The sequence below is a fragment of the Thunnus maccoyii genome, chromosome 15, assembly GCF_910596095.1.
Source record: "Thunnus maccoyii chromosome 15, fThuMac1.1, whole genome shotgun sequence".
Taxonomy (NCBI): domain Eukaryota; kingdom Metazoa; phylum Chordata; class Actinopteri; order Scombriformes; family Scombridae; genus Thunnus; species Thunnus maccoyii.
The window spans coordinates 1207887-1222182 of record NC_056547.1 but is presented as its reverse complement, the minus strand read 5'-3'; the positions used below and the strand labels follow the sequence as shown (position 1 = coordinate 1222182).

Genomic DNA, 14296 nt, shown 5'->3' with positions numbered 1-14296 from the left:
GTGGTGTAACATTCTGGAAGATGTAGAACACATTATGATGCTCTTGAAATATAATACAGCTTCACCTTATGAGATTCACCGATCATGAAAAAGGTTCTCACTGCCCAGACTCCATTAATGACCATATTCATGCATTCTGGCTCTGCCCATACAATCAATCATTCTGGTCTGAGCTCATGAGTGTCCACCATTCTCAGCCTCAGTGTCCCCCTTTGCCCTCCATTTGCTAAATGATCTCACCTCCATCCACATTCCTACACACCTTGAACCTTTCATTTTAACATCCCTAATGAGGCAGGACAGGAATAGAGTTTAAAATCATTACTGAGTTCAGGTCAAGACTTCACTTCAGGGAAACCAGAAGGGGGTGATAGGCTGTATAATGCAGGCAGGGAAATAGGGTGTGATTTTTATTTATTTATCTTTTAAACTGTATTTTCTTAATACTTTATATTTTCTTCATATTTCTATAGACCAATCAGTATTCAGTCGATGTAATGTCTTGACTCTACACACATCGATACAGCAGGTGGCGGTTTGCAGCTTTAAAGCTGGTTCACGATCCGCCAATAAACACAAAGAAGAAGAATCGAAACCCGGAAGTGATTTTCTTTAGCAATATTGTGTCTAGGTAGTGTTGCGTGTTAGCAGAGTCCTGCTCTATTTCTTCTTCAGAAAGTGTCTGAATGAACCATCATGTCTGGATAAACCTGTCTGTGCTGCTCACGATATTTCACCTCTGATTTATCTCCCGGTAGCCCACAAGGACATTGAAGTTAGCTTAGCATGTTAGCTGTAAATAAACTGATGGAGCTCAGCAGCAGACTGACAGTCTGACGGAGACCAAACTGAGTTTCTGACGGAGAAAAAGTTTCTGTCATTGTGTTAAAATGTCTAAAGTCCAAATGCTGAGAGCGTCGGTGACGCAGCGACTAACTGCGGCTGCTGAAGAGATATTTGTGCTGTTTGAAAGATCGATAGCAGAGTACGAGGAGGAACTTTCTCGATCCAAAGAGGAGAACGAGCGACAACGCAAACTACTGGACGCTGCTTTCAACCCTCAACTTCAGCTACACAGAGCAGGTTTGTTCTCTTTATATCTTATTCTCACTCTGATCACACTCAGTTTAACCTGAGCCGATACTACAGCATGCAGCAGGGTTTGTACTTTTAGGTTTAGTATAGTCATTTTATGTTGCACAACTGTAAAGCTGATAAATAGAACTTTACTAGAGGACGTTGAAATGAACATAGTCTATTTATAGGAGAGTACACAGTACATTTCAGTGTAATATCAGCTGTTATTAAACTTCAGAGCTCCAAGGATTAGTCGATTGACAGGAAATTAATTGGAGACTGTTCTGACAATCGATTCATTCAGTTTTGGTCGTGTTTTTTTTGTTTTTTGTTTTTTTACAAAAATGTGAAATGATTCCAGCTCGGGATGCAAATTTTAAGCACTTTCTTTTATTGATAGTCGGCCGTGTTAACAATAGATTTTCGGTTAATCATAAACATTTTATGAAATATGCGGCTTTGTATTATAAAACCATGTTAATCATTGATATAATCTTTGTTCAACGCAAAATCAGAGTAGGCTACATTAGTAATTAGGTCAAAGAACAGATAAAGTAAACATCAAGTCACTTGAATGATAAATAACTTAAAATACAGACCACTCTGGTCTGTCGCTGTCTGTTCAACAACTTGTCAGACAAAATCCAAAGTATTAAACACAGCAAAGGGACATAATTAGATCAGACTAGATGTGTTTGACATAATCTAACATTTAATTAACATCAAAATTGCTGCAACCGTCAATGATAAATAATAATGTTATCGCATAAATGTAAAACAAGTTATACTAATAAAGGTAATTTCATTTTTCCGATAACAATGGTCTTGAGAAGCTGCAGCATTTGTTAACTGAAACACTGTAGTCTGCACTGTACATTTACCGCCAAGATTGACGGTTCATTGCTAACCTTTTCAACCCTCTCTTACTCAACCACTCACTCACTCGCTACGCATACACATTAGGCACTGCCCTATTCCTTAAAAAGGAGCTATGCTACCAAGAGTTTCCCAGGCAATGACATAGAGGTTATTCGGTGTAACAGTCACCTGCTGCTACAGAGAAGCTCATGGAGTAACGATCCAGAATTATCCAGCTTGGCTTGAACATAAAGTTTTTCCATAATATCTTTGTCTGTATTCCAGAGTGTCCTGCAGACGTCCAGCAGCTGTTGGAGAGTATAGAAGAGGTCCCACCTGAGCAGCAGGAGTGGAGCTCCAGTCTGGACCAGAAGGACCCAGAGCCCCCACACATTAAAGAGGAACAGGAGGAATTCTGGACCAATCAGGACGGAGAGCAGCTTCAAGGGCTGGAGGAGGCTGATATCACTACGTTTACACTCACTCTTGTTCCTGTGATGAGTAAAGATGGTGAAGAGAAACCTCAGTCCTCACAGCTTCATCAAAGACAAACTGAACAGATGAAAACAGAAGCTGATGGAGAGGACTGTGGAGGATCAGAACCAGCCAGGAACTCACATCCAGATAGACATTTACAACCTGACACTGATGACAAGACTTCAGACTCTTCTGAGACTGACGTCAGCGATGATGATTGGGCAGAGAGCAGGAAACCTCGATCACGATTAAACTCTGAATGTGGTCAAAGACGTGTCCGCAAGCCACACCTGAACGCACAAATGAGAATGCACATGGGAGAGAAACCATTTGGCTGCTCCTTTTGTGGCAAAAGATTTTCTGAAAAGGGAAACTTAATTAGTCACACGAGACTTCACACGGGAGAAAAACCGTTCAGTTGCACAGTTTGTAAAAAAACGTTCAGATATAGCAGAGATGTTAGCAGACACATGAGAATCCACACAGGAAAGAAAACAACCAGCAGTAACGTCAGAGACATGACTGACAACAACGTTCATACAGGATCAGAACCAGCCAGCAACATGGATCCAGATAGTCATTTAAAACCAGTTACTTATGATAAAGCTTTAGAAGCTGAGGCTGATAACAGTGATGACTGGAAGGAGATCAGTGAACCTCAGGCAGGTGTAAACTCTCTGGAAAATGACGATGAAAGTGATGTGCAATGTAATACTGACAAGGAGTCATTTAGCTGCTCTGAATGTGGGAGAACATTTTGCCGCAGGGACCATCTGACGAGCCACATGAGAACGCACACGGGGGAGAAACCGTTTAGTTGCAGCATGGCGCTCAGACGGAAATTTGATGTCAAATTCAAAGAGAGAGTTTTGCAGTATGCGGAGGAACATTCAGGAGAGAAAGCTGCAAAGCACTTTGACATCGATTCGAAAAGAATCAGGTACTGGAAAAAGCAGAAGAATGAGCTGCTGTTAGCCGACAAGAGGAGAGCACGGCTAGCTGGAGGCGGGAGGAAGAAAGTTAGCTTGGAGCTAGAGAGAAGGCTTTCAGAATGGATTTACACAATGCAGGCCAAACATAACCGAGTATCAAGAAAAATGATCAAAAATAAAGCGTTGGAGATCTACCCTTCAGTGAGTGATGGAGGCAAGATGTTTGTGGCTAGTAGGGGTTGGCTACAAAGGTTTCTACAGCGACACAACCTCTCACTTCAAAGTTGCACCACCTCACTGCCAAGGACACCAAACTCAAGCCTTATATCGTCTTCAAAGGAGATGTTCATGAAGTGAAGGCAATGCAGCAGCAGATCTGCAGCTCAGTGATCACCACTTCTGTGAACGGCTGGATGAATGTTACTCTCACTGCAGATTGGCTACAGTCCTTCACCCTGCAGCTCTTGGTGTGGGACTCCGCAGGATACCGCTGCCGCATCAGTGCCGCCACCAAAGTTGAACTGAAATACAGCTACAATATCACAACAGCCGTGATCCCAGGAGGCTGAACTAAATATATCCAAGCCCCCGGATACGACTGTCTGTTTTGTCTTTTTGAGCTCCTCGTCATCTGTGACAGTGGTGTTTGGCAGCTTGACATATTCTGTTTCTGCAGCAGAGACATCAGAAGACGCTTTTTTTCAATCGTCATGAATTTATTGCCTCAGTGGCAGAAAAACACATGTTACACAAGCCTTCAGAAACTCCTGCAGGTTAAACTGGACTAATGACACACTTTTAGGGCTAACTGACTCTAACACACTCACTATAAACAGACTCACTAGCCTAGCAACAGCCTTTACAGCTGTAAACAACCTATAATGCAACATTCCATGTAGGAGTCAGTTTTACACCAGTACTTATCCATTCAAAAAGATTGATCTGATGTTGTGAACCTATAATTGTCTAGACCCTAAATATAAAATGATCCCACTTTTTCAGATGTATTTTCAAGAAAAAAAACTTTTATATTTGGACCAATACGCTCTATAGCCTCTATCTTTATGTCTTATTTCTCTTATTGTCTTAGCACGGCAATCGGCACATCTTTCTTTATGTCAAGCCTGAGTGTGAAGTGATTGGGTTACCGTGGTAACAGCAGCAGCTCTAACTGGGTGGTCGTCACTCGGGACAGACTGGACAAGGATATGATCAGAAAGTCTTTCAGACTTTGTGGGGCTGTCTGTGAAAATGAACAGGAGCAACGATGAAAAGGAGCTGATTAATAATGAGCTTGTTCTCGATGGTGATCAGGAGAACAACGATAATGGTGAGGATGGTGATTTTAAGGAGAAAGGTATTTACCACCTGTAATTGCACCACCTGTTATATTTATCAAAGTTGGCTGCGATGATGTTAATATTTAGGCAGTGTCTTACTTTTTGAGTTTGGGTTTTGCTTGCAGTTGAATCTGATCATTATTAGAGATTTGACTGCTGTAAATAGGACTGACTATTGATGTTTATATCCGGAGTATCTCAGATTTGTTTTGATTTTATGTTGTAGCGTATTTCTCCGATATGTGATTGGTGATACTTCACATAAGTTAAATTGATCGCATGTGTAGATTTACATGGTATTGATGATACGTTTTTAAGAATACACTATCAGAAGGCGATTACTGGTACTGTTAGCCAGCTCTTCAAAATGTTGACAGCCTGTAATCTACTGTTATACACTTTGTCTGAAGAGAATATTTTCAATAAATGTACCCGGTATGTTTTACAGGGTTCAAACTGACACAAACTGTTGTCCTTTAATCCCGTCCAGCTGTTGTTGCATATGGTATGCCTGCAAATGTTTCACAACAAAAGTCAGGAAATTAAGGGATTATGGCAATAGGCTTTTAATTTGAAAAGGATACAGGAAGTGTTGAGTTTGTAACAGCATAATGCAGTCACAGATTTAAATTTAACAGAGCAAACAGAGGCAGATCACAAAACAAGGAGGCTTTGTACTAAAATATGAGCAAATATACTTGTAGTGACCAGACCTAAACTTTAAGTCACTACTGGCTGCTAATGGTATGATTGTTCCGACGTGCACTCAATATTGCGCAGACTATTCAATTTAATTGATAAATGCTTTCTTTATTGCCTTGAGACAGTGTCAAACTTTCTTTCTATTAATGAGCACAGTCAAAAAACTTTTTGCCTCTCACTATCAGCACACCTGTAATGATTGGCATAACCTTTAAATAAATCAGTGCTCAGCCGGCCTTGACCATGTTCCCCCTGCTGTTTGGGAGGAGTACCACATCAAATCAAATACCTGGATCCTACAATACTAATCAAACAGAGGGAATTAGAAATAAAAGCCTTTAGCTAATATAAGCCTGCTACCATTACAAGCCTGGTATTTTTTTTTTCAGCCAATGAAAAAATAGCACAGAAAATACCCTTACTGTTTATAACTTCTGATTGGAGGGGCAGTCTCCCACTGTCCACCCCTTCTCATTGTGTTCAGGCACAAACAAAAACAGCTCTGAAGCAAACTGTTCGCTGTACAGTGTGGCCGTATTCACACCAAATCAAGCGTTATGGCACTTCCGGCACGGTTGTGTGGAGGCGTGAGCGTGTTAATTGTGCTTTAAAAGATGACCTAAAGGTATAATATGTAATTATTCCACATTAAAATGTCTAAAAACAACTAGACCTATGTTATATATGTTGTTGAGTTGTGTACTTACATTATCCCAAATGTTTCCAACAATTTTCAAACCCAGAGAAATCTGTAATTTAATCAAAGTAACGGACTGTTTCATTTGGTCGCCTGTCGATGGCGTCATACCTCCTCTACCAGTCTGACTGAAAAATGAAAATTTTTGTTGCAAAACCAATGTTGGTCAAGACATGTCCAAATATAAAGAAGCTTTTCATGAGTTGCATAAATTGTATGTAACAGCCCTGGTAATTGGTCATGAGTCCAAACCTCTTATCAGTGCATCATGTTACATGACAGAAAGAGGAATTTGGTGATCTTGGCCCATGAGAAATAAATAACAAATACCTTAGACATGGATGAATTTGTTTGAATTTTGAAGGAAAACAGGAGACTGATGTTATAGATAGATAAAGACATTGATATATCACTGATATGCTGTACATATGGATTTTCAGGTTGGTGTTGGATGTACCTAACAAAGTGAAAGGAGGACCATACTGACGGGGGCACACTGGACACTATTCTATCATTCACTCAGAGGTCAATTTTGATCTATCAGGGCTGTTAGTACAGCTGTTGTGTCTCCAGAAGGATGCCGTCTGGTGTGCAATAGATGGTGCAGTTTAGTTTACCCTACTTAACAAATCTTGCCCTAGTGGATTCACAGGTGTGGTGTCTGTAAAGTCGTGAAACGTGATATGGTTTCAGTAGAGTAAAGGTAAACGCCTGTAGATACTACAGGTAGACACATGGGAATGCCTCCAGTCCATTTGCATCTATCATTAAATGAAGTTTAATTAGTGGAGCTTGGAACAAATTTCCCTTTGTTTCAGTTTGGTCACTGTCCTGACAAACTGACAAATTTAACTGTTTTTTTTCTCCATCCATATCAAACACTACCATCATCAAATCTGGACTCATTATTATTATTGTTAAGATTTGACAGCTCCAAGTATACTGGTTTTTGGGGAGGATGGGTAAAAAAAAGAGTAGTGAAATCACCCTTTTTTATTTTCATAAGCTAAATAAAGGTTTCACAAATCTGAAAGTGGGTTTAAACAGCTTGAAGGCTTTTTTTGCTACGATGTCTAACACTTTCTCACAAGTGTAAGTGGTGAAAAAACGGAGAATCAGCCTTAAATTTTCCCTTAACCCCAAATCAGAAGCTGACTTCAGCGTCGTGTTTCTGCTTTAGTGACCAGACCTCCATTATTCCAATGAGAATTTATTCCTGAATATTATAAAACATCCAACAGGCCGCCGGAGAGGCTTTCATTTTGAAACCTGTCCTCGGAAGTCATATTTTCCGGCTTTAATGATGCGAGCAGTGAACGGAGTGAATCCGCTGCCTGGCTGTAAATAACCGCAGAAAAACGGTAATTATCAGTGTAGTGAGCGGAGGAGAGATGGACCGACACCGTGAAGTGCTGGATGTCCTTTCAAACCCTGAAACGAAGCTGCGAACAGAAGGTTTGTGCGGATTTTACTGCTGAAAACACGCTAACGCTGCAGGGAGAGCTAAGCTAACGTTAGCCGCAGCTCGCTCCTGCTGTGAGGTTTTATTTTGTCTTTCTGCATGTTGTGTCTTAGTTTGTAATGTGTTAGCTGTGTGATTCACTGCGGGATCTTTCATTTAGTCATCATGACAGTAAAACAGATCTAAACTTACACAGTAAAATCTCTAATTGATTGTCAGGCTGCAGGTACAGAAAGTTGCTTTGATGGTTTATAAACTAATAACAGCTTCTCCTGGAAGAGCAAAGATGCTCTTAAAAAGGAAAGTAAAACAAATGTGAAGCGTTAATAACTGGACAAAGCTGCAAAAGTGTTTTATTTTTAACGATTTATTCATTAAATTTATTTTATTTTGTTTTACATTATTGAGTTAATCTATTATCAAAATAGTCATAACTACTTTTATAATCGACTTATCGTTTGGAGTCATTTTTTAAAAAAAAGAAAATGTCCAAATCTTCTGATTCCAGCTTCTTAAATGTGAATATTTTCTGTTTTTTTTTTACTCCTCTATGACAGTAAACTGAATATTTTTGGGTTGTGGACAAAACAAGACATTGATTGATTGTCATTTGACACTGATTGACATTTTTCACCATTTTCTGACATTTTATGGGTTAAACAACTAATCGGCTAATCAAGACAAATAATCATTGGATTAATCGATAATATAAATAATCATTAGTTGCAGCTCTACCTTCATCGTTTGAATCATGTCTATAAATGTTACGATATGGAAAGTGAAATGATCAATAAATAGAAAATTCATCTGCAATTTACTTTAGTAGTAAAGAAATGAAGGAAAAATCACCCAAATTCTGAGTTCCAGTTTGTCCATTTTTGACGGTTGGTCAAAACAACACATTTAAATACTTTGAAAATTGGTTCATAATTTTACAAACCAAATGATTATCAATTGGATGATTAAGACCATGTCTACACTAAGCCAGCTAAATTGGTAAACGCATCCTCTTCTATCCATTTGATTTTGTTGTTTTGTTCCTCCATCCAGACTAAAACAGCGTTTTTCTCAAGCAGCAACCTCCGGGGCTGTAAAATGAAGCCAAAAACTGCAGTTCCTTGAACGACCACTTGAGGCTCCAAAAGCGAGTCAATCCCCATAGACCCCCATGTTAACATGTCCAACTTTACAGCAGAAATAAACATGTTTACAGTCTGGTACAAAAAACGGTTTTGGTCTCTGTAGCTAATTTCCTCTTTCATGACAACTGTACGGGGGGTGAATTTATTTATAACTCACCCGTTTAAATTTTATTAAGCCGTAAAGTTATGCATAATGAAGGACATGGCTGCTTTGAGTGACAGGTCCGCCAGCCGCTAGGTGTCTTGTTTCAGCCATTCGGCCCGCCTCTTTGCCCATTTTTGATTGGCTGGGAGTTAGGCAGCATCACACACTGCCAAGATGGCGACGGCCGGAGCGGCTCGCTTTGAGCTTCAAAACCGCTCTTCAGAAACCAACGGGTGACGTCACGGTAACTACGTCCATATTTTTATACAGTCTATGGTTTTTCTCCTCTGAAAACGGAGCATTTCCAAAACGTCCTCCAGAGTTTGTAAATGTGTAAACGCTGGTTTGGCGTCGTAGTGTGTATGGGGGAGCTTTGTAGAAACACTGTCATATCGCTGACAAAACACATGGTGGCAGTAGCACAGCATTTCATCGGAAGAGCAAAAACAAGAAACACAACAACAACAATGGTGGACGGCTTCATGCGAGTGTTGCTGACAGCTTATTTAGAGTTAAACGTAGCTATCCACCACCTTTCTCAACTGAAACTGTTGGAATCTGCTGCAATCTGTTTATATAAAGCAAGGAATCTCTTACTATCTGTCTGTCTGTATGTATGTATGTATGTCCTTCACGTATCTGAAGAACTGTTCATCTGATCTACTTCATACCTGGCGAGTGGATTGCTGGGGGAAATGGGGCAGTGCAATGTCAATGTGTGAAGTTTTTTGGATAAGCGGCTCTCAAGAAATATATAAAAATACCTCATGAACAACAATGATTTGCTTCCTCTTCTGCGTGTGGAGTCAACAAGCAGAATTACGGACAGCGCCACTCTGCCATTGCAATCCACATTGTGGTCAGAGGTGGAATTACATCCGTAGTGTTAATGACTTGAAAATGTTTAAGACGCTTAAGCTCTACTATTGAACTATGTACTGTGAACGAAACTTGGTATGTGCGTTCAAGACTTATTGCTGAATGTCACAGGCACGTTCAGAAATATATAAAAATACCTCATAAACAACGTTGCTTCGACTTCTTCTGCATGTGGATTCAACAAGGGGAAATACAGACAGTGCCAACCCACATTGTGGTCAGAGATGGGATTACATCCGTAGTGATAAAACTACCATAGAGAATGAATTGAAAAAGTTTAGAGAGGTAAGCTTTGTATGTATGTTCAAGACATAGTGCAGGATGTCTCAGGCACGTTTTGAATGGGCACTACAGTTCATCCAATCAACTTCAGCTCAACTCAAAATTGTAGTTTCCAGATATTCTCCATGTGAGGCGTTCAGGGAGCATCGGTATATTGTAGCATCTACCAGTAGCCTGCATTAGAAGTGTTCAGGGGATGGGCACTGTTCTTTCTAGGTATTGAGAAATAGGCCTGTTCCAAACAGGCAGGTTTTGAATAGGCACTGCACTAGTAAACTTAATTTCAGGACTTCATTTCGTCTGTCCTCCCCACATATCCAGTAGGAGGAGAATTACCCGTTTTAGCATTTTAATGTGGACGGAGGTATTTGCAGAAACGAGCTGAATCACCTGCTGTAGACGCATGTCGTTTTTGCTCGAAAACGGTGTTTTACAATTTAGCCAGTTTAATGTCGACACAGTCTTATTTTGATAAGGGGAATTCTCATTAATCGGAGCCCTAAACTTAAGGTTAACTTACTTAGCTATTGTTCAGTACTATTCCTAAAGTGCTTCTAGTGTTTGAAAACTCCACATGGTACCTTTAACATAAATTATGGTTATCAGGTTTGATGGAACAAAAGTTCATGTGTTTACATTAATAGCTGTCTGTCTGTCTGTGTTTCAGCTTTACCTTTAGATGTGCGAAAAGTGATTGTTGGTGAAGAAGAGCAGCAGGAGAGGAGCTCCAGTCTGGACCAGGAGGACCCAGAACCCCCACACATTAAAGAGGAACAGGAGGAACTCTGGACCAGTCAGGAAGGAGAGCAACTTCAAGGGCTGGAGGAGGCTGATATCACCAAGTTCACATTCACTCCTGTCCCTGTGAAGACTGAAGATGATGAAGAGAAACCTCAGTCCTCACAGCTTCATCAAAGACAAACTGAACAGATTAAAACAGAAGCTGATGGAGAGGACTGTGGAGGATCAGAACCTGCCAGGAACTCAGATCCAGATAGACATTTACAATCTGATACTGATGACGAGACTTCAGACTCTTCTGAACCCAACACCGATGACAGTGAGACTGAGACCGAAGACAGTGATGAATGGAAGGAGACCAGTGAACCTCAGTCAGGTTTAAAGTCTCATATTAGTTGTAATGAGTTGAAATCATTCAGCTGCTCCGAGTGTGGTAAAAAGTTTAGCCAAAAGGGACACCTGATCATACACCGGAGAATTCACACAGGGGAGAAACCTTTCAGTTGCTCAGTTTGTGGTAAAAGATTAGTATGCAAGGGGTCTCTTAGGAGACATATGAGAATTCACACAGGAGAGAAACCTTTCAGTTGCTCAGTTTGTGGTAAATCTTATACTCAGTCAGGTCTGAAATACCACCTTAAAACTCACACAGGAGAGAAACCCTTTAGTTGCTCAGTTTGTGGTAAAAGATTTGTATGTGAGGGGTCTCTTAGGAGACATAAGAGAATTCACACAGGAGAGAAACCCTTTAGTTGCTCAGTTTGTGGTAAAAGATTTTTATACAAGGGATCTCTTAGGAAACATATGAGAATTCACACAGGAGAGAAACCCTTTAGTTGCTCAGTTTGTGGTAAATCTTTTACTCAGTCAGGACTGAAATACCACCTTAAAACTCACACAGGAGAGAAACCTTTCAGTTGCTCAGTTTGTGGTAAAAGATTTGTATGCAAGGGGTCTCTTAGGAGGCATAAGAGAATTCACACAGGAGAAAACCCATTTAGTTGCTCAGTTTGTGGTAAAAGAGTCAACCAGAAGGTGACTCTGCAGCTACACATGAGAATTCACACAGGAGAGAAGACATTTAGCTGCTCTGAATGTGGTAAACAATTTGGCTTCAAAAGATATCTCCAGGGACACATGAGAATCCACACAGGAGAGAAGCCATTTAGCTGCTCCCATTGTTGTTTTAGATTCAACAAAAAGGGAAATCTGCAGAGACACATGAGAATCCATTCAAGAGAAACCATTTAGCTGCTCTGTTTGCGCTAAAAAGATTTATACAGAAGTTACATCTGTCAAGCTACCTGGCTGTCCACAAAGGGGGGGAAACAGTTTAATTGCAGTGTTTGCTACCAAAGATTCAGGCAGTCTACACAGTTCAAAAGAAACAAGTGTGTTGACGAGTCCTCAACAGCCCAACTGAACAGATGGAAACTGAAGCTGATGGAGAGGACTGTGGAGGATCAGAACCTGCCAGGAACTCACCTCCAGATAGACATTTACAACCAGTTAGTGCTGACAAGGTTTCAGACTTTCCTGAACCTTAGACAATGATGATGATTGGAAGGAGACCAGTGACCCTCAGTCAGCTTTAGGCTGCATTCACACCAAATCAGGCGGTGCGGTGAAAACACAGTCATCCCATTCATTTGAATGGGGGTAGTGCGGCTCGGCTGCGGCCATTTTGGCCGCTGCGGCACCGCACCGGACTGCGACCGGAAAGTTGAGCCAGAGTCAACTTTTGGAGAAACCCAACGTCACTGCGGCTGAAGGCTGCGGTGACCAATCACAGCGGGAGATCAGACTGACAAGACGTTACTAGGACGAGGGGAGGACATTTCTCTTCGCTTGATAACATTAGTAAAGTTAGACTTTGCTGTCGGCTTCCCGACTCATTTTAAAAAAGATGAGAGAAAAAGAGAGAGAGAGAGAGAGAGCAGCTGTGGTCCAGTGAGCTAGATAGTGAATGAAGAGAGGGAGCGCTGGTAGCGAGAGAGCCAGTGAATCAGATCAATAAAACATTATTTTCTGATTGTTTCACAGTGGTTACATTGTAGAGCACAAATAAACACGCCCACACCCCCACAGCACACCTCCGCTCGACCCTGCAGCTGAACATCGCACCGCCTGATTCAGTCTGAATGCAGCCTTAGACACCTTTTAAGTGATATGGGATTAATACTGGCTTAAAAACCTGTTCTTTTTCTCATGTGTTAATGAACCCATTCAGAAGAGAATCTTTTCAGGTGCTCATGTTCATTTCACACAAGTGGAAATCTCTTCAAATTCGTTAATGTTCATGGCAATGGTTTGTCCTGGTGTTTTGTTTTGTAATAGAGTGAGTTTCACTTTAATAGTATATAAAGGTGTTTTTTTGGTATTAACAGCAGTAAGTGCTCAAGAAAATTGAAAAATTTAAATGACTATGAACACAAATTGGTTAAGAGTAAAGTTAAAGGAAACACAAGTCAAACTGACTGAATGCTTTTGGTAATTGGGCTCGGGAGTGGACTGGCCAAAAAACTTGAGTTATTAAGGAAAGACTAAATACATATGAGAAACAGAAAGAAATTACTGTTAACTGAAAGCAGTAATAAGATGATGGAGCTCCATCCTCTTCGTGTCATGAAGTTACAAAAATGTGAGTTTATGAATTGTTCAAAAGAAAGAAGTCATAGTACATACATTAAGCATTTTCCAAAAACATTTAGCATAAAGGTTCTCATATCAGGAGTTGATGGTGACAATGATGATTACAGATGTGTGTAATATAGATGCTGTTTTTTTAAAGTTTGTGAACTGTTGTATATTATTGGCTAGGCTTGCTGCAGTAGTCCGTGTCACCAGTGTTACACCGATTACATCACTTGCCCACCATCCATACCTTCATTTTGCTTTTTTTTAATAGAAATAAAACCCATTTAGTTCATTTTTGTGTCTCAGCACCCACGTTCATGAAGCATATTATACTTACTAGTATACTTAGTGGGACGACGGACGCTACAATTATAAACTGAAAGTGTCGTCATCGGAGTCATAGCACAGAGTAGCAGAGTGAGACATCTGTCCTCCCTCCTGTTCTCTGCTGTTAACACACGTAGCTGTTAGTGAGCAGCTGCTCTCATGTCTCCCGGGTGTTGGTGCTTGTTTTTGGCAGAAACTCTCCTGCTCTCTGCCTTCTCAGTCTGCTCTGGGTGTGTCACTCTCTTCAGATGGCAGGCAGGTTGTTTCAGTTCCGGTTCTAAGCGGCCGGCGGACGTCCTCTGGCTTGTCCCTGCATCTGTGTGTGGTGCAGACTGGCTGTACATGAAGGACAACCAGCTGGCAGCAACCTTAAGCCCACCGTCACTAACTCATAAGTAAGAGGAAGATCTAAACCAAAATTCTAATGTTTAAGATCCAAGTAAGCACTCTGCAGATATTGAGCATCATCGACAAATATTTCATCTTGTAAAATGTCTGGTGTAACTGGTAACACCATTTACCCAGTGGGAAATTTTTTATCACCATGGCATCCTTAGATTGGCTTTTTCTTCTGTGATTCCTCATGTATGTCAGGAAA

The 14296-nt window shown here is 40.7% G+C and overlaps 3 protein-coding genes across 4 annotated transcripts in view; all 3 read left to right on the top strand.

Annotated features, from left to right (window-relative positions):
- The window catches only part of LOC121913138 (gastrula zinc finger protein XlCGF57.1-like), a 72661-nt gene that overhangs the window by 5518 nt on the left and 52847 nt on the right, over positions 1–14296 (top strand). The gene's annotated exons all lie outside the window — the stretch shown is intronic.
- On the top strand, positions 584–5144 carry LOC121913158 (zinc finger protein 436-like). 2 transcript variants are annotated; one of them, XM_042435839.1, is made up of 2 exons: positions 584–1083; positions 2233–5144. In XM_042435839.1, exons 1-2 carry the CDS (start codon positions 891–893, stop codon positions 3699–3701), a joined length of 1662 nt encoding a protein of 553 aa, XP_042291773.1. In that variant the 5' UTR covers positions 584–890; the 3' UTR covers positions 3702–5144. The 2 variants fall into 2 exon arrangements, with proteins under 2 accessions (XP_042291773.1, XP_042291772.1); XM_042435838.1 differs by having other exon boundaries at positions 2221–5144.
- On the top strand, positions 7270–12082 carry LOC121913177 (gastrula zinc finger protein XlCGF57.1-like). The gene is made up of 2 exons (XM_042435868.1): positions 7270–7538; positions 10661–12082. The coding sequence occupies exons 1-2, from the start codon at positions 7475–7477 to the stop codon at positions 11983–11985; spliced, it is 1389 nt and encodes a 462-aa protein (XP_042291802.1). The 5' UTR covers positions 7270–7474; the 3' UTR covers positions 11986–12082.

Coding starts and splice junctions, on each gene's coding strand:
- LOC121913158 (XM_042435838.1), top strand. CDS start 891: ATGTCTAAAGTCCAAATGCTGAGAGCGTCGGTGACGCAGCGACTAACT. Junction 1,084..2,220: donor ACTTCAGCTACACAGAGCAG/GTTTGTTCTCTT, acceptor TCTGTATTCCAG/AGTGTCCTGCAGACGTCCAG.
- LOC121913177 (XM_042435868.1), top strand. CDS start 7,475: ATGGACCGACACCGTGAAGTGCTGGATGTCCTTTCAAACCCTGAAACG. Junction 7,539..10,660: donor AACGAAGCTGCGAACAGAAG/GTTTGTGCGGAT, acceptor TCTGTGTTTCAG/CTTTACCTTTAGATGTGCGA.